We start from the raw sequence: 26,006 nt of genomic DNA on the forward strand, positions 1-26,006 counted from the left end.
TCTTTCTAATTTGTGACATATTTGTGTATTGATGACACGTGGATCTTAATAAAGGAATCATATTTCGTATAAATGTTCACAATAAGATTTTACTGTGACCCGTTACCAAAACAAATGAAATCAGGAAGTAAGCTGTCTGCTAGGAAAATAGAAATTGGGGACACTCTGTTGCAGACCTGTAACAAACCGGCAAGGCGGTCTCCTCATTGCCAAAAGCGTGCACAGTTGGGTTTGCTAGATGACAGTAGATGCTGATTCTGACACAGATCGAGAACTGTGTTAGTGTGTACATAGGTTCACTTGATTGTGGTATGAGGAAAATCAAAATGATTTTTTTTAATGGGGAAGTAGATTTTTTAAATTGCTAGTAAAGGGATGATACAATGTTGTTTTTGAATTGACAGAATGTGGTGTTTGGTGTGAAATATGTTTGTACATTTGTCACATGAGAGCTTACATTCTTTCACAGAGAAATATTCAAAGTAGGTGATCTAGCTCTCACTCACTCAATCACTTCATTTTTCTAATATAATATCAGTCGAGCAGTTGATTAATTTCGCAGAGAAAATGCCTCATTTTCACACATGGCACTTATTACAACATCCAGATCTAGACAGGAAATAAGATCCAAGCCATGAAGCTGTGATCTCCTTTAACGTGTTTAATGTCTCCCCTCTCTTCCAAGTGCAAACTAAAGTCTTCAGTTACACCAGTTAAAGTTAGCCCTGAATTCCTTTTTATATATTCAAGGCTAGCTTTAACTAATGCAACCTAAGACTTTAACTTGGCACTTGACTGAAATGCTTTCCAAAAGTATGTTAAACAAGTTTATTAGATCAGACAGCACCTTTTTCCTGTAAGGTTTGAGGATTATAACAAACATAGCTAGGCAGCATTGAATAAGAAAAATGATTAACATATTACATCCTGCACTTCAAACAAAATTAGAATTTAATTTTACCCACTAAACGGAACCAAGCCACTTTTTGCTGAAGAAAAAGAAATTAGAGCTGTAAATAATGTATTTTTAATTTAAGCTAATGATGCTAATTAGTTAAGTGAAAATCAGTAAACCATACTCACTCAATTCTTAATTCAGTGTACACATACATATATACAATTTGCCTATTGAAAATTTGGTTGTGCCCAGATTTTCCTCCAACTATCATGTTCTGACTAGAGGGGGTGACTGGCTTAGCCAGGTAGAACAAGAGATGACGAGTACAATATAAACACAGGTTTATGTACATGAACATCATATATATATATATAGCCACCAAATTAAAAACAAGCAATGTGCTTGCTTTTAATCTCCCCACAAAACCTATCAATCCAAACTCATTTATGCTGAATAAAATATAAATGTATTGAGCTACACAATTTCAGTTCTATTTCTATTTTGACTGACCTAAGCTAATCATGACTGAATATGAAACATCTGTAACCACTACTGGAAACAAAGGAGTCATGGAGTACCTTTGATCAAGATAAGTAACTAAGCTTCAAACTTTCTCACACCGCCTCGGTGGTCTAGTGGATATAGTGTCTTGTCTGTTCAACGTTGGTTGTTTGATCCCTGACAGTGTCATGCAAAAGACGTTAAAATAAGATACTTGTTGTTACCCTGCCTGGTGCTAAGCATTAATGAGATAGAGCAAGGGTTGGTCGGTTCGGGGCCAGTGTACTGACTGTCGTATCCATGGTTAACTGCGGCTTGGTATCTCAGTCGGCTATCACTACAAAACTGGCTTAGGTTTAGACTAGTACAAGCAGCCACACACACAAGCATGTGTGTGTGTGTGTGTGTGTGTGTGTGTGTGTGTGTGTGTGTGTGTCTATCTATATATATATATATATATATATATATATATATATATATATATATATATATATGTGTGTGTGTGTGTGTGTGCAATAATCTTTAACCAATCGATAAACCCCCAAACTTTCTTTGGTTTGTTGAACAGTTGATGTCTGCAGTGGATACAACCAGAGAGCGAGGCCAGTTGTCTGATGAGTAGGTTCTAAGATTGCGTTGGTGACTGTGGAGGTACTACTATCCTGACAATGTATCAGAAGTACAAGCATCAGATGGACTCACAGGAAAAAAGGTCACATGACCAGATGGTAATGATCCTCGATTATCCATCCTATCATATCTCCATTCAGTTACAATATATACTTTGGACACATTCACAACCATAGCTTCACTTCGGAAGCAGCATTCCAATGTCTCCTGTCACTAACCTGGCACAGGGTTACGCTCATCCATGTTCTGGAAACCAGAAAAATGTCTTTTCAAGGTTCACTTAGATCTACATTCAAAATCACTACTGAGACAGTATATTTACCTGAATCAGTAGACTGTTTAATACTGAAATGTTAGCTGAAAAAGATGTTATCCAGAGTATTATGAATTTCTTATGCCACAAGACATTCCAAGCTGTCTTTGAGACGACACAAAACATGACAAATCAAGTACTGCATATATGCCTTGCTTGTTTCAACCATGAAAGTGTAAGTGATTGGACATCTTCCCGAGGCAAGGACGTTAACTGACTATAAAAGTCCAGTTTTCACCCTTGCTGAACTAGGCTGGAACTTCCAGTCTCGATTGTAGCGCCACCAGGGGCTATTACAAGTTGTGTCCCTCTATGTCCCTCCTATTGACCAATCTGATTCCAGCTCTTGTGTCACTTGCATTTGCTTCAGACAAAATTGTGGCGCCCAGTCAAGACGATCTGTTCGCTAATTAAGATTTATATTGTAACCAAACAGGTCTTACCTCATCAAATGTCATCAAATCACTTGAGCACCTTGATTAAAAACATGAAGGCTCGCTAAATACAACGTTTATTCCTAATGCAGGATATTTACCATCCCCAAACACACTCGCGTCATAAACTCTATTGACATTCACAGTTGTCGGCGGCTGTTTTTAGCATTGTGTCATTCAAATTAGACTTAAAGCAAAGATATCTGTTGGCAAAATGGACCAGGGTATTTCATACTAGAATGGAAGTAAGATACACTGGATAATTAGGATTAATTTACTCAGCAATACTCTAAATGTATGATGGCGACCTGTATATTATCAAGTCTGGACCAGACAATCCAGTGATTGATATTGTGAGTTATGATCCATGCCATCAGAGTAAGATGACACAATCAACCAGGTCAACTAGTCTGACCACCCGATCCATTTAGTCACCCCTTACGACCAGCGTAGTTTTTCTGGGGACCTATTCTAACCCTGAACCCACACTGGGTGTTAGTGGATGTGATTCACAAGAAGCATGAATGTGTGGTAGGACTACATGTATGGTGTCCTTCAACAAGTAACGAAAGAACACACAAAAAATAGCATCTACAGGTCATTAAAATTATAATTATGAGAGTGTTTTGTAGTGAGACAGATGGCAATAGAAAATTCATTTATTCTGGCTTATGATGGAAGTTTTTGCCTCAATCTCATTAAATTCAGTTTAATTAGTTCTCGCTATCGCTAACAAAGATCTGAGGACATCCCATTACGGGTCACGTCAGAACGACCTTTCATCCGACCAATCAAAGCGTCGCTTACCAGATCAGGAAAGTGACAGTCGGAATGTGTTTTCTAATCATGTAACCTCGAAAACGTTAACACGGTGTATTCCGAACGACAGTTACTGCCCGTATTGTCTATCTCTCGCTTCCGTGGGATAAACATTTGAACGGAGGAGGCGTTGCACTGTACGTGGGATGCCCTGGCATACAATCTCAACCATATATTAGACATTCAGGAATGTTCGTTTGTTCAGTTTTCAAAATTTTAATCGAGAACTGTGTCAACATATTTTTCAAGTGTAGTCTGAAATGGAAGTCGCCATGTTGAAACGAGTGACGCAAAGCTCGAGAAAGCTGCTTTCTAATTGGCTGATGTCGACTTCTTGTTAGTCATTTCAGTGGTCGGTCAAAATTGGCGAAAGGTCGTTCTGACGTGACCCATAATGGGATGTCCTCAGATCTTTGTTTAGTGGCAGCGAGAACTTAGATCTGATTTTAATGACATTGTTTTTGTCTTTTCAAGAAGTCAGGTGGTTGTTATGTGCAAGTTAATTTACAGCTAATTTGTTCAACAAGCACTTCCCAACTGGCACTCCTAATAAGGATAGATACACATCTCTAGGCATTGCTCTGATTGCTTCCTTTTACTTTTCTCTGTCCTGTGGTGTCCAGGCACCCGAGATGTCTGACGCCGCGAGGAGAGTAGAGAGTTGCTGGGAGCAGATCGACACCGAGGACAAGAAGTACCAGGACTGGAAGCCACCTCCTCCTGATCTTCCTGGTTTTATGGGATGGAGGACTGTTCGCATATTTGTCTCCTCAACATTCACTGATTTTTTCAATGAAAGAGAGATCCTTGTCAAGAAGGTAAGTGAAGGGTCCAGTGACTATGACAAATTTAATTCAACCACTCTGCCATACTGACTAACCCAAGGTGTGACAGCTGAATAGCGCAACTAATACTGCCTGGCTAAGTCGACATAGCGTAGACATCTTATGGCATGCTACAAATCAGTTGACCAACACAAACTCGAGCATCACCTAGTTACTACAGGTGTATGGTTCAAGGGGTAGCCAAAGATAGCATGCTATTATTCCATGACTCAAGACTATATCATGTTATTATTCCATGACTCAAGACTATATCGTGTCATTATTCCATGACTCAAGACTATATCATGTTATTATTCCATGACTCAAGACTATATCATGTTATTATTCCATGACTCAAGACTATATCGTGTTATTATTCCATGACTCAAGACTACATCATGTTATTATTCCATGACTCAAGACTATATCGTGTTATTATTCCATGACTCAAGACTATATCGTGTTATTATTCCATGACTCAAGACTATATCATGTTATTATTCCATGACTCAAGGCTATATCATGTTATTATTCCATGACTCAAGACTATATCGTGTCATTATTCCATGACTCAAGACTATATCATGTTTATTATTCCATGCATCATGGTTATATAATGTTATTATTCCATGCATTATGGTTATATAATGTTATTATTCCATACATTGTGGTTAAATAATGTTCATATACAATGCATCATGGTTATTATAAGTTGTAGCAATATCATGAGGAGTATTAGGGACACATCAAACATGTACTCCTTGTGAAACAGCTGTTCAGTTGAGCTGAGGTTAATTTGTGCTATGTCATTTGACTTATATTGACTCAGAAAAAGCGTTCAGCTTATTACTTCAAAGCAGGGTGTAAGGGATTTATTCTCCTGTTCAGGAATCCACATGCAGCCTGTTTCCTTCGTTGAGGGATATAAGGGATTTAATTTATTTTATGGCTCAGAAATAATTCCCCCCCTGGCGGGATACATAATATTTTATCAAGGTCATGTGAACCAATCAGATCTCATCATTCTGACGTGGAGGCATGATAAATACTGTTATTATTCCATGCATCATGGTTGTATAATGTTATTATTCCATGCATCATGGTTGTATAATGTTATTATTCCAGGCATCATGGTTGTATAATGTTATTATTCCATGCATCATGGTTATATAATGTTATTATTACATGCATCATGGTTGTATAATGTTATTATTCCAGGCATCATGGTTGTATAATGTTATTATTCCATGCATCATGGTTGTATAATGTTATTATTCCATGCATCATGGTTATATAATGTTATTATTCCATGCATCATGGTTGTATAATGTTATTATTCCATGCATCATGGTTGTATAATGTTATTATTCCATGCATCATGGTTATATAATGTTATTATTCCATGCATCATGGTTATATAATGTTATTATTCCATGCATCATGGTTATATAATGTTATTATTCCATGCATCATGGTTATATAATGTTATTATTCCATGCATCATGGTTGTATAATGTTATTATTCCATGCATCATGGTTGTATAATGTTATTATTCCATGCATCATGGTTGTATAATGTTATTATTCCATGCATCATGGTTGTATAATGTTATTATTCCAGGCATCATGGTTGTATAATGTTATTATTCCAGGCATCATGGTTGTATAATGTTATTATTCCAGGCATCATGGCTGTATAATGTTATTATATGTTATTGTTCCATACATTATGGTTACAGCATGGTATTGTTTGATGCATGTCCTGCAGGTGTTCCCTGAGTTACGGGAATGGGGCAGTGAGAGGAAGATTCGCATCATTGACTGTGACCTGCGTTGGGGTGTGCCCCAGGATTCCACGACAGCGGAGACAATCGCTATCTGCATGGAAGAGCTGGACACCTGTCACCAAGTCAATGAAGGAGAACCGTTCTTTCTGAATCTGGTGGGAGAAAGGTGAAATGCATGTTATAGGTTTTTGATTAGTTTGAAAGTTAAGTTAGATTATCAAGAGGCATGTTGCGCCTGGTGCGTTTTTGATCAGAATCTTTCGAACCCCAAAGACCTTTATTGCCAAAGTTTCTGTGATAATGGATTCTAGGGCTGGTATGAAAGCAAATTTACTACCTGGGTACCCGACCCCCTATTACCCGACCCTACCCGGATACCCGCTGTAGGTCTCAAGAGTTGGGTACAAAATACCCGCTTGAAAATTGTTTTACCAGCGCCCTGGCAAAAAAATATGTAGGTACACATATAAAACGATTTGGTCATGTAAACACTGAAGCTGACTGAAGCTTTATCTTTATTCAAACATATAAGTGTCAGAAGGAATGGGTGCATAGTCAGAAATAAAGTAAACCTTAGTGACTTGTAGTGTTACCATGGAGTTATAGTGAATTTTTCTCATTAAACAATATATAGCTTAAAAAAATAAAAGAAATGGTTCTCAGGCAATGGCTTTTGTAAATATAGTGCGGGCGGGCAGCCTGTTCAAACTGGTATGTAACCAAATAAACAGTTGTGTACAGTCAACCTGGAACAGGCTTCCCTCCATAAATATATTCCTTGATGAGTAAAATTCTCGAATACAGTATTTGACTAACGGTGGACTACCAGTGTGTGCATAATACACCCATACAATGAGCTTCGATTTGTTTTAACTGCACATGGGTGGAAGCAGTGACATAGATAACAAAGAATGTGGTCAGTTCTCACAGGTTGATCAATTTTCACATTTTCTGTCGGTAGATTGAAAATGATTTATTAAGATCCTCAACATTTGTTTTGCCACATACCGTTTGTAGTACAGTCTGTTTATGTTGCGTGTCCATGTGAGGCTTTCTTGTTTTTGTACAGGCCTTCGTAGTTATCATTTGTTTATAAAGTTTACGGTCTGCTAGGCCTTTTCCAGGTCATGTTTCTACCCATAATGCCTGTTTCTATGTTCTTGTCTCGGGCTGACGAGACCTAATATTCTCTTCCCGTCATCCCTAGCGGCATGGTTTAAATTCCCACCTTTCAGTGTCATTGGCTAGCTAAACGCTACCCGAACACGTTTGTTTTTGTTCCCCGGCCACCCACCGCCTTTCCTGTTCAGTATATTCTAGTTGTCTGCCCCAGTGGGTTGTAGGCTAGGTACAAGTTACACTCTACTAGCAACTTAATATTTTCTCTTTAAGTCTAAATTTTATAACTGAGCTCATTTGTATTTAAGTCGTTCAATTATACACTTTCTTGTTGTGTTACTTTTGTGCTGTACATTGTACCTGGTCTGCATCTTTTACCTACTTCAACTCAAATATACACTGAGACATTATAAAGTACATGCAGCTTTCATAAAAAAAATTCAGGTGTGAAAAACCTGTCATGGCCTTCTTGTCTGTTATTACCAATTGTCAGGATAAATCCTCACAGACAGGGATGGCTATGGCTATCAATTAATGGCTGTCAAGACGTAATTTCAGATTTGCTTGATGGATTTGAATACAAAGTATAGATGATACTGGTTATGATGGGTATAAGCTTATAGGCTTCAGCATTCAAATTTCATATGAGCTGGCCAAATTGAATTCTCTCTGTTTCCTAATTTTTCAATGAAAAGGCCTTTGGTCACCATTATCACATGGCATTCTGAGTGAAGATATTCAGCCACCCACCCTTCACTTGGTAACTGAGTGCTTGCTGAGATTAACTCACACCCTGCCGTTTCAGGTATGGGTGGATCCCCGGGGGTGGCGACATCACCGAGGAGGTGATGCAGAAATATGACTGGGTGGAAGGAACCTCCATCACTTTTATGGAGGTCCTGCATGGAGCATACAGGTGGGTTAATTACCTTCATGGAACATACAGGTGGGTTAATTACCTTCATGGAACATACAGGTGGGTTAATTACCTTCATAGAACATACAGGTGTGTTAATTACCTTCATGGAACATACAGGTGGGTTAATTACCTTCATGGAACATACAGGTGTGTTAATTATCTTCATGGAACATACAGGTGGGTTAATTACCTTCATGGAACATACAGGTGTGTTAATTACCTTCATGGAACATACAGGTGGGTTAATTATCTTCATGGAACATACAGGTGGGTTAATTACCTTCATGGAACATACAGGTGTGTTAATTACCTTCATAGAACATACAGGTGTGTTAATTATCTTCATGGAACATACAGGTGGGTTAATTACCTTCATGGAACATACAGGTGGGTTAATTACCTTCATGGAACATACAGGTGTGTTAATTATCTTCATGGAACATACAGGTGGGTTAATTACCTTTTTGGACCATACGGGTGGGTTATTTACCTTCATGCAACATACAGGTGTGTTGATTACCTTCATGGAACAAACAGGTGTGTTAATTATCTTCATGGAACATACAGGTGGGTTAATAACATTTATGGAACATACAGGTGGGTTAATTATATTTATGAAACATACAGGTGTGTTAATTACCTTTATGGAACATACATGTGTGTTAATTACCTTTATGGAACATACAGGTGTGTTAATTACCTTTATGGAACATACAGGTGTGTTAATTACCTTTATGGAACATACAGGTATGTTAATTACCTTTATGGAACATACAGGTATGTTAATTACCTTTATGGAACATACAGGTGTGTTAATAACCTTCATGTGACTGATAAGTTGACTATGTATGTAGTGGGATTGACCTGGCTATGCCATGTACAGCATCATTATTTGTTTGATGGTTTGATGTCAGAGTAAGAAGTCCTCAATATGCAGAGTAAATGCTTTCATGTTTATGTTTAGTGTGTTTCCATTAAATATTTTGTGAAAAAAAAATGTTGTAAATTCTTTCTATGACTCTTTTTACATGATGGTTGATATTCCTTTTCTTGTAGAAAAAAGAACCCGAATGCAGCTTTCTTCCTCCGTGACCCAGCGTTTCTGTCTGAAGTGTCTGAGACTCATGTCAGTAGGTTCATAGAAGCAGTGGACTTGGGTAGAGAGCATCTCAAGGTCAGTTGATTGGGGACTCCTGCTTCATATTGCAGACACAACCTGACACACTGACTCAACCTGACACATTGACTCAACCTGACACACCGACTCAACCTGACACACCGACTCAACCTGACGCACCGACTCAACCTGACGCACCGACTCAACCTGACGCACCGACTCAACCTGACGCACCGACTCAACCTGACACACTGACTCAACCTGACACACCGACTCAACCTGACACACCGACTCAACCTGACACACCGACTCAACCTGACACACTGACTCAACCTGACACACCGACTCAACCTGACACACCAACTCAACCTGACACACTGACTCAACCTGACAACCTGACACACCAACTCAACCTGACACACTGACTCAACCTGACACACCGACTCAACCTGACACACCGACTCAACCTGACACACTGACTCAACCTGACACACCGACTCAACCTGACACACCAACTCAACCTGACACACTGACTCAACCTGACACACCGACTCAACCTGACACACCATCTCAACCTGACACACCAACTCTACAAACACACTCTAGAGAAAGTGTCACCAGACATAACACCAGCACATATTCTAAATCAGAAGAAATGCTAAGATGTCAGTGTAGTTGAACCATGGGTAGAACAGTTTACACTAATAATTTGGTGCTGCCCACAGTATTTGTTTCTTAGAACCAGGGAACGTCTGTGGGCATCCTGGAAAATGGGGAATATTGTGGAATTGAGTACATTATATTTTGCTTTTGTGGAGATTCAAATGTCAAACCGAACGTTGTGCCCACTGTACAAATCTACACAAAGTGTAACACTCCGGTTTCTACATTTATACTTCCATAAACGCAAAAATATATTGAAGGTCCATTCTTACAAATAAGTCAACAATAATAACTTATTTAATCATTAACACAAGAAAAAACAACTGTGGCAAATGATCCAAAATCAGTAAGATAGTTCAGGGCAGTTGAATTACACAGTGACAGTTTCACACAGAGACACATAATACAACATCTAGACCTACACTTGGTGTGGCCATAAATCACACTTTGAAAGCCCAATACCAAAAACACACATCTCAAAAGCCAATAATGCATATTCATACACTAAATGTTTGCTTGTAAGATGAACGTTATTGATCAACAGATGTTCAAGACACGGTTAAAGCAACAATTCCCGGATCAGATATTCAACTACAGTGTTCAGGCAGCTGGCATGTCTTCATCCACAGGACGAGAGAAGGTAAGACGATTGCATATTTCAACAGAATATACATGACTCTTCTCCATGTAGCAATCTTTTTACATCATCTTGCCACGCACCATGTATATGTCTTAAGTAGTATTCAGGAATACCATATGCAGCTCAGTACCTGAAGTAATCAGGTCCTCCACTAGATACTGACCTCTTGCTGGTGTCTGCTGCCTTCCTCCTAGATACTGACCTCTTGCTGGTGTCTGCTGCCTTCCTCCTAGATACTGACCTCTTGCTGGTGTCTGCTGCCTTCCTCCTAGATACTGACATCTTGCTTGTGTCTGCTGCCTTCCTCCTAGACACTGACATCTTGCTGGTGTCTGCTGCCTTCCTCCTAGATACTGACATCTTGCTGGTGTCTGCTGCCTTCCTCCCAGATACTGACATCTTGCTGGTGTCTGCTGCCTTCCTCCTAGATACTGACCTCTTGCTGGTGTCTGCTGCCTTGTTCCACTAGATACTGACATCTTGCTGGTGTCTGCTGCCTTCCTCCTAGATACTGACATCTTGCTGGTGTCTGCTGCCTTCCTCCTAGATACTGACATCTTGCTGGTGTCTGCTGCCTTCCTCCCAGATACTGACATCTTGCTGGTGTCTGCTGCCTTCCTCCTAGATACTGACCTCTTGCTGGTGTCTGCTGCCTTGTTCCACTAGATACTGACATCTTGCTGGTGTCTGCTGCCTTCCTCCTAGATACTGACATCTTGCTGGTGTCTGCTGCCTTCCTCCTAGACACTGACATCTTGCTGGTGTCTGCTGCCTTCCTCCTAGATACTGACATCTTGCTGGTGTCTGCTGCCTTCCTCCTAGATACTGACATTTTGCTGGTGTCTGCTGCCTTCCTACTAGATACTGACATCTTGCTGGTGTCTGCTGCCTTCCTCCTAGATACTGACCTCTTGCTGGTGTCTGCTGCCTTCCTCCTAGATACTGACATCTTGCTGGTGTCTGCTGCCTTCCTCCTAGACACTGACATCTTGCTGGTGTCTGCTGCCTTCCTCCTAGATACTGACATCTTGCTGGTGTCTGCTGCCTTCCTCCTAGATACTGACCTCTTGCTGGTGTCTGCTGCCTTCCTCCTAGATACTGACATCTTGCTGGTGTCTGCTGCCTTCCTCCTAGATACTGACCTCTTGCTGGTGTCTGCTGCCTTCCTCCTAGATACTGACCTCTTGCTGGTGTCTGCTGCCTTCCTACTAGATACTGACATCTTGCTGGTGTCTGCTGCCTTCCTCCTAGATACTGACATCTTGCTGGTGTCTGATCCCTTTTTACTGTATGTAGTGATGTCCAACCATGGGTATGTTTCACATCTCTAGATATACCAATGTAGGTGCAGTTGACTGGCCTGGATGACTTTGCTGACCAATGTCTTGAGTTTTTCAAGTCGGCCATCACTAGGAAATATCCGGAGCAGCTGACACTAGCAACACTTTCCTTAGAGGAGCAAGGTCAGACAACTCAAGTTTAGCCTTAAAGCTCTTATATCAATTATGCATAGGAAAATCATCGCACAAACTGTTTCTGCCAAAATGGAACTACTAATTTATCTTTGGTACTTTTGGTCAGTCTGATACCTCAATGAGCCAATTTCAATCTGGGAATGTCTGGATACCAAGATGGATACTCGGTTACCTTATTGTACAAGGGTACCAATTTAACATTCTAGACAGATGTGACAATGGCACTCAACAATTGAGAACAATTTGAGTTGAATGGTATAGGCCCTGTTGACTATCACCAGCTGGATTTTTCCTGCAGAAAAAGAACTTCAACGTATCTTCATCATTGAGAAGGCAGAGCTTGTGATTGGACGTGAACAGGAAGTGCAGACACTGATGGGATACATGACTGATCCAGGGTCATGTGACCTGAGCAAAATCGGTATGTTTGGATATTTTTGTATTGATCAGAAATTCCTTATCTTGACAGAAGGTTAAAATAAGATAAAACTTCATTATCCCAAGGGAAGTTAATATTGTACAGTTGATTGGCACTAAAATATGAAAAAAAGAAAATATATGATATTAAAAAATTTAAAACAGAAAATATAGATATTAAAAAATGAAAAAAAGAAAATATATGATATTAAAATGTGTACTTAAGAAAATAAGACACTGATACAACCACAGGTAAAACATGTAGAAAATTGAATATCATCACAGTGATGACAAGAAATAGTATTTAAAAGTATAGATGACTGCAATAAACTTGAATAAAAGGGAAATCACTACATATTCATTGCCTTCAACCACCTCAATCCATTTGAGGGGCGGTCGGGTAGCCTAGTGGTTAAAGCGTTCGCTCGTCATGCCGAAGACCCGGGTTCGATTCCTGACATGGGTACAATGTGTAAAGCCCATTTCTGGTGTCCCCCGCCGTGATATTGCTGGAATATTGCTAAAAGTGGCGTAAAACCATACTCACTCACTCACTCACTCAATCCATTTGATGATTTAGGGTTCCCAATTAGTCTGGAAATACTCAGGTGTCTTCTTGGAATACCAACACTGTACAGATTCACCGGCATGGTGTTGTAGAGTCTTCATGTCACATCTATGCACAAGCAATGTCTGTGGGGTGATCAGCAGGTGTGCTCAACACATAGCGGGATAAGTTAGTGGTTGTAGCTCAGGGGCAGTATTCATAAACATTCTTGAGACCTCTGTAGCACTCTAAGAATGTTTATGAATACCGCCCCAGTACTGGAATATGTGATGAGGTAGAGGAATTTTACATCAGAATATTAAACATAGAGTTTCCTTTATGTGGCATTTTAGTATAGACTTTAACGTTTAAGTTTTTCTACATTTCAGATGGCGGGGAGGCAGGAATAAGTAAGTTCTTTCATTTATTTCAGTGTTGTTCATTCCTATCCAATAAGAACTTGAAGGTTCTGGTTCAGGGGAACCAGGCTCAGTAAAATAGAAGTCATTTAAATCTAATTATCATATCATGTCAGAATGATGAGATCTGATTGGTCCATGTGATCTTGATAAAATACTATGTATCCCATCTTGGAGGGAAATAAATTCTCAGCAGGAGAATAAATCTCTTATACCCTGCCACAAGCAAGACAGGCTGCACATGCATTTCTGAGAGGGAAAATAGATCTCTTATACCCCGCCACAAACAAAACAGGCTGCACATGGATTTCTGAGAGGGAGAATAAATCCCTTATACTCTACCACAAACAAGACAGGCTGCACATGGATTTCTGAGAGAAAGAATACATCCTCTACACCACGCTTCAAAGCGAAAAGCTGCACGCTTTTTCCGAGTCAATGAAAGTCACTCGAACAGCTGCCTTCTATCAATTTTGAATTTGTTTTAATTCTTTTACAATGGCAGATTAAGACATGTCTGTAAGATAAATTTGTTGTAGCAGGATCACGAGGGGTACATGGAGTTTATGAGTACCTCGTTAGGTTTTATAACGCTCACCTCTGGGAACCAAAGCATAGATTGATGCTCATATTACCAAATCATGGCCTTGATGACTTTAAGATCACAGATAAAACTCTTGTTCAATGAAATAAGAATGGGTACTACTCTTTGAATACTGTTTAAAGCTGCGTAAAGCCCAACTCACTCACTCACTCTTGTTCGATATGTTCAGTGTTGTGTCTGTTGTGCAGGGAAGCCGGACTTATGGACGCTGACCCCCGAGGACAACCTGCTGTGTGTGGTGCAGGCCAAGAGTGGGTGGGGGAAGACCTCGTTGTTAGCTCACCTGGTCCTCACAGCAATAGAGGTCAGATTTACAATGAAAGCTATGTTTTTTAAAACCTTCCCTCTTCTGGGTGCCGGATTCCTCATTATCCCTTATGAATTTTAAAAACTTTATTTCTTGTTATTAAATTCATTCCTTGTAATATAGACACCATTATGAATCATTGTTTCTTGGGGAAACTCTCAAGAATTCTCTGGCGAAAATGCATATTATTATAATTATACTAGCGGTGATCCCAATGCAACATATTCTAATACAAGGGAGAAACCGATGGACTTCCAACTGAGGAAAGGGGATTCTTGAAATTTCATGAGACAATTGATGAGAAGATCGTTGATTTGTTTTCAGAAAGGTCACAAGATATTCTATCACTTCAGCGGCAGCACTAGTCGTAGCCGGGACACCTCAGACATGTTGTTCCGACTGATGGAGGCACTGACAGAAAAGGAGGGTGGGTACAGGAATCCTGGGTTCCACCATGCAATCTTGGCGCTAAAATTGATGAAGTATATGCTAAAGTGCAGCACATTATAATAGCGCCACATTCATTGTAAGTATATATATATATATATATAGTACAGCACATCCACATCTTAGCACTACGATCGCCATAAGTACATCACTTTATCATCTTAGCACTAAAGTCATCATAAGTATATATCAAACTTTAGCATTTTATAATCTTAGTGCTTAATTAAACATAAGTATATACCAAACTATAGCACTTTATCATCTTAGTGCTTTATTCGTTGTAAGTACATACCAAAGTATATTACTTTTCATCTTAGCACTAAATTTGTTGTAAGTATAAACTAAAGTATAGCGTATCACCATCTTAGTGCAAAGGTCGCATTGTGGAATGGACCATGGTACTGAAATCTGGTGTAACTGAGTTTTATTAGCCTAGCAGAATTACAGAATTATTATTATTTCTGTTTAATAACTTGGCAGTGTCAACTTAATGTAGATGGGATTGTTTACAGCATACACAGTTATTGATGTTACAGACACCATTGTTGACGCAACACAGACAATGTTGATGATGTGATGCTGTGAAAAAGCTACGACTATCACACACCTCCAACACACGTGCACACACACACACACACACACACACACACACACACACACACACACCTCCAACACACGTGCACACACACACACACACACACACACACACACACACACACACACACCTCCAACACACGTGCACACACACACACCTCCAACACACGTGCACACACACACACACACACATACACACACACACACACACACACCTCCAACACACGTGCGCACACACACACACACACACACCTCCAACACACACACACACACCTCCAACACACACACACACACACACACACACACACACACACCTCCAACACACGTGCACGCACGCACACACACACACACACACACACACACACACACACACACACCTCCAACACACGTGCGCACACACACACACACACACCTCCAACACACACACACACACCTCCAACACACACACACACACACACACACACCTCCAACACACGTGCACGCACGCACACATACACACACACACACACACACACACACACACACACACACACACACACACACACACACACACACACCTCCAACACACGTGCACACACACACACACACACACACACACACACACACACACACACACACACACACACACATATACGCACATACAATAAAACAACCCAACCCGAACAGCTCCACCCATCTCTCCCCCATCAAATATTATATGGACAGTCCCTTATGATATAGTGCTTGGACGTAAACAGTATATTAGCATGAGTTGCCCAGTTGTCCTTCCTTCAGAGCAGTAAATATCATTTCAGTGTTGCAAGAAGAAAGGGAGAACTTTTCTACTTCAGTGAGCAAACAGCAGGAGCTCCTCAACAAAGCCCTTGTGAAGTTCCAGGAGACTGGGAGGAAACTCACCATCGTCATTGATGCAGTGAATGAGGTAAACGTGGGAAGAAGGACTCTTAGCTCAATGCATGGTGTGTTCACTCATCAAACACTAGGTCCTGGTTTGATTCTCTGTCCGATATGTGAATCCATACTTGGATACTCCTGCTGAAATAAATTACTTACTTGTTTAATGACCAGTGGCATTTTTGACAGTCAGATGTAGCAAAATGTGTTGTAATTACCGTTTCAACTTCACCGCTAAAAATAGCCCTTACGAACATGTGTCTGCAGCTAACTTTTCCTTTTGAACCTGCTCTGAAATATTAATTGTCATGAAGTTTTCATTCGATTTGATGTAAATATTTGTATCAAGATACATATCATATCGTGACCTATGTATCATGATACTTATCATTTAAAAAAATACGCTATTACTGTATGAAAATTGACAAATTGACAGGATGTACCATTCCTTTTGGATGAGGCTGTATCTGTGCTTGGATCCAATTATTGATACATCCTGCCTTGTGAAGCCATCCAAATTTATCTGAATGTAGTGTCAGGGGGAGGTAACTTGTGTTACCATATATGTATGGGCAGTGTAAGGGGGATAACTCTAAAAGGATGTAGAACTAATATTGCAGACGAAGGGGATACGTTGCTAGGGAAGCGGGTGGACGGTAAGAACAGAAGGGAGGAGAGGGCAGTTAGACAGTTGGATTTGTACAGTAATGGAATAAAGACGTGTGTTGATTGCAGCAGGGACCTGCGTGTGTCTGAGAGCGTTTGATGATTACAATACTATACTTCCTCACTAGCAACTTGAACTTTTCAGCCATTAATTTCAGATAGAAGTTGTGAAACTGGTTGAACAGTAAACTGTGAACCTGGGGAAGATATGCCTGTGTGGGTCCTAACAATGACTTAGAGATGTTGTGAAAGGTGACCATGGTCATGATATATTATATTTTTATGTATACCCACTCACTCACTCACTCACTCACTCACTCACTCACTCACTCACTCACTCACTCACTCACTCACTCACTCACTCACTCACTCACTCACTCACTCACTCACTCAATCACTCACCCACGCACCCACCCACCCACCCACCCACTCACTCACTCACTCACTCTCACACATGTTTTCCTTGCCAGCTGAATCAGAGCAACCTGGTCGACCATTTGAGCTGGTTACCGCCATCTGTGCCATCCAACATTGCCCTGATCGTGAGCTGTAACGAACACCCACCGACACTGGCGAGACTGAAGGAACATCCCTGCTACTGGATGACAGTGGGAGAACTGGGGGAGAGCCACATGCGTAGTATCGCTGTATCCTACTTGGGGCGATACAACAAGGTACAGTACTAGTGGCAGTATCGCTGTCTACAACACCATACTAATTCTTCGCTTTTATCACCCAGCATATAATGCAGGGGGGATATAGTCATCGCCTCGTCTGTCCGTCCGTCCATCCGTCAATTTTTCAATTTTGATTTCCGGTCCAGAACTATTCAACATTTTTCATCCAATCTTTGTACATGTATTAATCAGGGATTGAAGTGGTGCCTTTTGCTATTTAAGAAGTTTTAAAAGAATATGCTTCCATGACAACAAGTTTGACTTTGACTCTGTTCATAGAGGTGTGTTTGTTACACACACACACACACACACACACACACACACACACACACACACACACACACACACACATACGTCACTATATAAGTGCAATATTCTTGAATGCAACGTCAAACCCCATTTTAGCTCACCTGACCAATCTCCCCCCAATCCCACCCCTTCCCATCTGGTGATATTATCCTGTCCTTCCTGCTTGCAGCACCTGCACAAGGACCAACTGACCGCACTGACACAGGACACTAAGGTGGACAGCCCCCTGTGGATGACCCTCGTCTGTGAGGAGCTGCGTGTGTTCGGGGACTTCCAGATGGTCACGCAGAAGATCCACAGTTTGCCCGACACGCTCGACGGACTGTTCGGTGTCATCTTCAACCGACTACTGGCGGAGGACGACACCGGCTGCATTAAGAAGGTAGCTGACGTCATGTATAAAGGATGAAACAGGCATAGGCGCCTGACCTTTAACCTTTATACACACAAACTGTAGTCACTAGGCCAGTACTTTCTTATTTAGTATTTTTAAGATTTTTAATATATCGGGAATAGGGGAAGAAAAGATTATTTGTTTGTTGTTCAAACAAACAAAAACATATTGATAAATGTTTAAAACAAAAGTATTTAGGCTGAAAAAACTTTAAAGACTATAACTGGACAAGTATTTTAACAAATAATAGGATCACAGAACATTTGGTTATTACCTGTGTAAGTTGCCAGGTGCGCAACATTAATTCAGCTATTTTGTCCTCTTTAATTAGTGTCAGTACTGTAATGTAACTTAAATGTCTTGCAGTTTTACGTAATGTTTGCAAACATTTTTTTGTACTCACAGGGGAATAAGACAGTACAGCTTGTCAGATTAATTCTTTGTTTGCTTGTGTAGGGTTTGCACAATTCATAAACCTATAAAAAGAGGTCTTGCCCTATGATAAGTCAAGAATACCGGTTATATATTTTAAATTTCGACTCTTATTATGCCTGTGATAAAATCATTTTCTGGTTGGTGTTAAACGTAAAATTAAGTTAATAATCCTTAACAACGTATGAAGAGTGGGTCGTATATGAGGCTTTTGTCCTACTTGTAATTTAGAACCTGTGAGGTGGGGTGAGGTGAGGTGAGGTGAGGTGAGGTGAAATGGGGTTTAACGTCGTGTCCAAGATTATTGCGCATGCGACATGTATGTGTTTGTGTGGCTGCTTGTACTAGTCCGGACTGATGCCGATTAATAGTGCTAGTTCACTGAGATACCATGCCGCAGTTTAACATGAATACCCCACTCATACACAGTATACTGACTCCGAGCCGACCAGTCCTTGTTTTAGCCCCTTAATGCCGAGCGCCAGACAGGGTAACAACAAGTACCATCTTTTAACGTCTTTTGGTATGACGCGGTCAGGGATCGAACCCCGGACCTTCCACTCTCCGGGCGGACGCTCTACCACTAGACCACGGAGGCGGTCTGAACCTGTGAAGATCCAGGGTAGAATAGGTCTTCAGCAACCCATGTTTGCCGTGAAAGGTGACTTTGCTTCTCGTAAAAGGCGACTGAAGGGATTGGGTGGTCAGGCTGTGTGACTTGGTTGATGCATGTCATCATATTCCAGTTGCATAGACCATGATGTCAATCACTGGATTGTCTGGTCCAGACTCAATGATTAACAGACCGCCATCATATAGCTGGAATATTGCTGAGTGCAGCTTCAAACAACAAACAAACAAACAAACAAACTTGAAATTTGTTTGATTTCTTTGTGGATTCAACCTAAGTGTTTTTGTCCCTGGACCAGGCTGTGTGTCTGATTGCCACCTCTCCATCTGGGATGGCGACTGAGGACGTCCTCAAGCTGCTGGGGGACGTGGGGACACGGGAGGAGGCGCCGCCCTTACATTGGGCGCTGGCCCGGAGACACCTCAAACCCTACCTGCGCGTGGCCGGATTCCCCGCGGAGTTTGTCACATTCTCCCACGAGAAAATATTTAAGGTATACGTTTTTTTCAGTATAGCTACACAAAGACAAGTTAACTGTAATCACAACTTTTTTCCTTATCATAAAAAATCCTTGCAAACTACTCAAAAGAAGTTAAAGAACACTCTTTCATATAACTGTAGGTCATGCATGCCATGAATTAAGCATGTGATATATGACAGATTAACTATAGTAATATAAAACAGTCGGGTGTTCCTTAACTTATTTTGAGTTGTATAGATGCTGAAATGATCATGAATGTACCTGTTTCAAAGGCAAATCTTTTTTCAATCGATTTACAGATTTTATCAGTGCTAAAAACTGAAAAATGATAGAACAAAATCAGATTACAGTAAACTATGTTTATACCGAACACATTTATAGTGAAGTGATGGATATAACAAACTGTTTTTTTGTCCCGGCCATTTGCTGTGTATATGCTGTATATATGCTTATAACGAACCATGGTTATAACGAACTATAATTAGTGGTCCCTTTAAGTTTGTTATACCATAGTTTACTGTATTTAAGATCCACCGAATACAAACGTATGTGTTCGCCACAAACAGTAGTTCACTCCACAGGACTGATGAGACAAGCCTAACTTGCACACACTGCATACACTGCATACACTGCACACACTGCATACACTGCACACACTGCACACACTGCACACACTGTACACACTGTACACACCACACACACTGTACACACTGCATACACTGTACACACTGTACATACCGCACACACTGTACACACTGCATACACTGCACACAGCAACTCATTCATGTAATCTTTTGGACAATTAAATTCGGACAAGTGGGGAGCAGGCCTTTGTTCAAGGTTTTGCATTGTCGTGTAACGTGTAAACACATCGTTTTTATTACCTAGTTGGTGTAAGGTTGCTTAGCGCTGATTTTACAGGTGTCAATGTATGATATTATTCTGATGTTACAGGGTGTCAAAGTATGACAGTATTGTGATGTTACAGGGTGTCAAAAAAAAATGACAGTATTGTCCCTTTAAGTTTGTTATACCATAGTTTACTGTATTTAAGATCCACCGAATACAAACGTATGTGTTCGCCACAAACAGTAGTTCACTCCACAGGACTGATGAGACAAGCCTAACTTGCACACACTGCACACACTGCACTCACTGCATACACTGCATACACTGCATACACTGCATACACTGCACACACTGCATACACTGCATACACTGCACACACTGCACACACTGTACACACTGCACACACTGCATACACTGTACACACTGCACACACTCATTCATGTAATCTTTTGAAGAAAGAAATGTCTACTGAGCAGGATATTTCACAAAAGGAAGCAAAAAACTTCTTGTTTAATTTCAGTTTAGGAGGCAGTTGTGTTTTTTGTTTTGAAGGCAGTTGAAGGTCATGTGATCACATCCCGCGATGAGCGGAACAAGTGGCAGCTACACCTGGCTGACTTCTACCAGTACTGGAGTGACAACTCCCGACTGAGGACCCTCCTGCTGCCGGACCTACTCAGGAACGTCGGCCTGAAGGACAGGTAGGCATCGAGGGCAGACCAAACCCCACCATCTTCCCGCTGTTCTAATACACTTGTGTCCATGCCCATGTCCATGTCTTGTGTCCAAATTACTGTGTTCCTTGCAGAGTGGGACCTTAGCACTAATGCTTGTCATAAGAGCCGACCAAAATGAGGATCAGGGCCCACTTGCACAAAGCCATCTTAGCATTACCAGAGCTACAGATAAGCTGCGTATTTGCGTAAAATACCCCCCAAAATATTCAAAACTCAATTACTTTCAATCAAGTTGCGTACAGAAACGGATGCGTACGAAGGAGCTAATTTCCAAAACACAATTACGAGCTAATTTACTTTCCAAGTCAAGCTTATATATTAAGACTCGTATATACATCTAAAACATTATTTCATTTTTTCAAAATCTTAAAATGTTCTCTAATTTTGGGAAAAATCCAATATAGTGATGAATAGGTCAGTGAGATAATATTGGTTACCCAATGAAAAATGTAATAACCCAATTAAGATAGAAACCCCTAGAGAAAAAATCAATTGTTCAAAAAGTTATCTGGAGCTCTGCACTACAATGATTGTAACTCCCACTCTTTAACATAGACTTAAGATAATCATAGTGCTAAGATGGCTTCATGCACATGGGCCTAGGTCCCTGTTCAACAAGATGATCTTAGTGCTACGACTGTCATACATCAGTATTGAAGTATGGGAGTTACGATCACTTTAATACTAAGATCATTTTGTGGAATGACGTCCAGATGGAATGATGGGACAGATCTATAAATCGGTGCTATTTGCTGTTTGATTGGATTAAGGTAATATGTATCATTCCACTGGGGATTGTTTGGGGAGAGTCAGATTGATTTTGAGTTGCATTTTTGGCTAGGGGTCAGTAGTTGAATTAATTTGGAGACGCATTAATTTCAAGATATACAGTACACCATGAACAACCCTTAGAACTGCCTGTTGTTTCAGGATGGTCAAGTTTATGACAACCGACAAAGACTCTTGGGCTGTGAGCCCCTACCAGAGGAGCAGCTATCTCCGCGTACGTTTCCTTCTTATACCACTAGGGAGGGAGTCAGGTAGCCTAGTGGTTAAAGCGTTTGCTCGTCACGCCCAAGACCCGGGTTTGATTCCCGACATGTGTACAATGCGTGAAGCCCATTTCTGGTGTCCCCCGCCGTGATATTGCTGGAATATTGCTAAAAGCGGCGTAAAACTAAACTCACTTACTCACTCACTCAGTCACTATATGAATAGGGTGCAGTATGAAAGTTGTTTCAGTTGGTATTAACTCTTCGTAACAACCTCACATGTGCAACGTGCCAAGGTTGGACGATTAAATTCGGACTAGTGGGGAGCAGGCCTTTGTTCAAGGTTTGGTCGTGTAACGTGTAAACACATCGTTTTTATTACCTTGTTGGTGTAAGGTTGCTTAGCGCTGATTTTACAGGTGTCAATGTATGATATTATTCTGATTTTACAGGGTGTCAGTGTATGATATTATTCTGATGTTACAGGGTGTCAAAGTATGACAGTATTGTGATGTTACAGGGTGTCAAAGTATGTCAGTATTGTGATGTTACGGGGTGTCAAAGTATGGCAGTATTGTGATGTTACATGGTGTCAAAGTATGACAGTATTGTGATGTTACAGGGTGTCAAAAAATGACAGTATAGTGAAGTTACAGGGTAACAAAGTATGGCAGTATTGTGATGTTACGGGGTGTCAAAGTATGACAGTATTGTGATGTTACAGGGTGTCAAAGTATGACAGTATTGTGATGTTACGGGGTGTCAAAGTATGGCAGTATTGTGATGTTACATGGTGTCAAAGTATGACAGTATTGTGATGTTACATGGTGTCAAAGTATGACAGTATTGTGATGTTACGGGGTGTCAAAGTATGATATTGTTCTGATTTTACAGGCTGTCAATGTACATTATTCTGATGTTACACGGTGTCGATGTATGATATTATTCTGCTGTTACGGGGTGTCAATGTATGATATTGTTCTGATTTTACAGTGTATGAACATATGATATTATTCTGATGTTACAGTGGTGTCGATGTATATTATGCTGATGTTACAGGGTGTAAAAGTATGACAGTATTGTGATGTTACAGGGTGTCAATGTATGATATTATTCTGATGTTACAGGTGTCAATGTGTGATATCATTCTGATGTTACAGGTGTCAATGTGTGATATCATTCTGATGTTACACGGTGTCAATGTATATTATTTTGCTAGTACAGGGTGTCAAAGTATATTATTCTGATGTTACTGGGTGTCAATGTATAGTATTCTGCTGTTACATGGTGTCAAAGTATGATATTATTCTGATGTTACAGGTGACAATGTAAGATATTATTCTGCTGTTACAGGGTGTCGATGTATGATATTCTTCCAATGTTACAGGGTTTCGATACATGATATTATTCTGCTGTTACAGGGTGTCAATATATGATATTATTCCAGTGTTACAGGGTGTCGATGTATGATATTATTCCAATGTTACAGTGGTGTCGGTGCACACGTCCAACGGGTGGATCCTGGTCCAGCAAGCCGGTCATGATCTGCACGTTCTGCAGACACAAACAACAGTGCTTCAACCCCGCCAACAGGTGGCAGGCTCATGTCTCCTGCGTCATCTGTGGCGCCAATTGCTTCAGCCACATGACGGCGACCGCTAGTCTGTGCACATTCCATGGTGTTGGTACCCCAACCAGTGCTAAGTGTGTCATCTGTAACAGACACATGAGTCTCCAAGTTAAAATGTCCGGGGATATCCAAGGACGTCTGTGTGGTCAGTGTGGATTTGGCAACTATGGGAAGATGTGTTCCTATGTCGGTCAGTAGGGAACAACAGCTGGAACACTACTGGCATTTGGCAGGGTATGATACTCCCAAAATTTTCAGCCAGACCACAGGACTGGCTAGCTGAAATACTTGCCAGCCCTGACCAAAACCTGCCTGCCCACTATAATCATATGTTTCTCCGGATAATTTAATTAAAACTTTAAATCGAATTCATTGAACATGAAGTAATGCAAGAAAAGAAATAGCAAACACTTTTTAGGTCAGATTTGTATTTAATATCCTAGAATACATCATGTAAATAATGCTTATCATCGGAAAACATTTAAAAAAAATTTACATATGAATTATAACCCGACCGTCGGGCAAGGGGGATTTGAAAATCTGGCAGCCCGAGTTGACGGTCGGGCAGGCAGGTATTTCGAACACTGCTTTTGGAGGGTGACCTTGTTCTTGGAGGAAACCTGCTGATGTTAACTTGTCATTCCTTTTTTATTTTTTATTCAACAGTTTCAATGACTTGCAATGTGGTCCATGTATAATTTTGAGATAAACGTGCTAGAACTGGTGTCCCTGCATTCTTCACGACGCTAAGGCTTTAAAAAATAACAGAATTGGTTCTCAGGCAATGGTTTTTGAAAATATAGTGCGGGCGCTGTCCTCTTTTTCAGTTGTTCAAACTAGTATGTAACCAAATAAACAATCAACCTGGGAAAGGGCCTCCCTACATAAATGTTTTCCATGATGAGTAAAATGCTGGATTACAGTATTTGACTACCTTTGGACTTGAAATATTTGAGGTAAGTTTTTCTTTTTGTAAAATGGAAATAAAAAGGAAATGTGTGGCGAATGATGATGCAGGCGGTGCCTGAGAACTAAGCCTATGTTTTTTTTAGCCTAAATTGAATGTGGAACAATAAGCTGACATAAAGTGGGCACCCCTAAAGTGAGTGAGTGAGTTGGGTTTAGCGCCGCTTTTAACAGTATTCCAGTTATATCGCGGCGTGTCAGCTTAATGTGGGAGGAAAGCCCGACGTGATGCAGGTCTCAGACGTTTACCACTTCGGTAAAACCCACGAGCACGGGTATGGTGCTGACAAACCTAGAAACATAATCGGGGCGAACCGGGATTCGAACCCACAATCATAGGTTTCTGGCGTGCCCAAGGGACGCAACTCTGCACAGCGAATCGCGGCGCCTTAGACGACTGGGCCACCCGTGCCCCCCACCCCTAAAGATGTGTCAGCAAACCTTGTAGATGTAGCTCTCCACCCCACTCCACTATTAAGACATCCCCTGCTCATTGTGAGTCAGAAGATATGACATCACATTCAGCTACTGAAAAGTGCCAAATTTAAGCTCCCTGATGTCCCCCAAACATGAAATACACTCTCCTAGTCAGTTTCTGTCTTGTTTTCTACACAATATCTTTTACCACACACACTGCTTAATCTGCAGTTTATAACTTATAATTGCACATAGAAGTATTTTAAATTGCTTACTGACAATAACTGAGACAGAAGTACTAATCTATTAATATTATTTTCCTTGGTGATGCGGTCGCCATAATGGGTTTTCAATCAGAGGTGGTTATTGTGGTTTGATAGGTCAGATTGTCAAATCATAATCCATGATTTTGCAAATTTATTCACATTCCCAATTCATAGAATTTGTATTATATTGG

The 26,006-nt window shown here is 40.6% G+C and overlaps 1 protein-coding gene across 4 annotated transcripts; it reads left to right on the forward strand.

Moving 5' to 3' along the window:
- The first annotated feature begins 112 nt into the window (after positions 1-112).
- LOC124152100 (telomerase protein component 1-like) lies at positions 113-24,531 on the forward strand. Of its 4 annotated transcripts, none has more exons than XM_048380725.1 (19): positions 113-309; positions 1,968-2,127; positions 4,219-4,413; positions 6,188-6,372; positions 8,131-8,241; positions 9,301-9,418; positions 10,569-10,664; positions 12,010-12,127; positions 12,438-12,560; positions 13,493-13,513; positions 14,315-14,430; positions 14,758-14,860; positions 16,269-16,396; positions 17,505-17,708; positions 18,190-18,402; positions 19,776-19,970; positions 21,360-21,508; positions 22,475-22,547; positions 24,026-24,531. In XM_048380725.1, the coding sequence occupies exons 2-19, from the start codon at positions 2,068-2,070 to the stop codon at positions 24,362-24,364; spliced, it is 2,547 nt and encodes an 848-aa protein (XP_048236682.1). In that variant the 5' UTR covers positions 113-309; positions 1,968-2,067; the 3' UTR covers positions 24,365-24,531. The 4 variants fall into 4 exon arrangements, with proteins under 4 accessions (XP_048236682.1, XP_046380808.2, XP_048236683.1 ...); XM_046524852.2 differs by having other exon boundaries at positions 113-282; XM_048380726.1 differs by having other exon boundaries at positions 113-278.
- Positions 24,532-26,006: the final 1,475 nt, after the last annotated feature.

This window comes from Haliotis rufescens, unplaced genomic scaffold (assembly GCF_023055435.1).
Source record: "Haliotis rufescens isolate VD_foot unplaced genomic scaffold, xgHalRufe1.0.p SCAF_32, whole genome shotgun sequence".
NCBI classification, from domain to species: domain Eukaryota; kingdom Metazoa; phylum Mollusca; class Gastropoda; order Lepetellida; family Haliotidae; genus Haliotis; species Haliotis rufescens.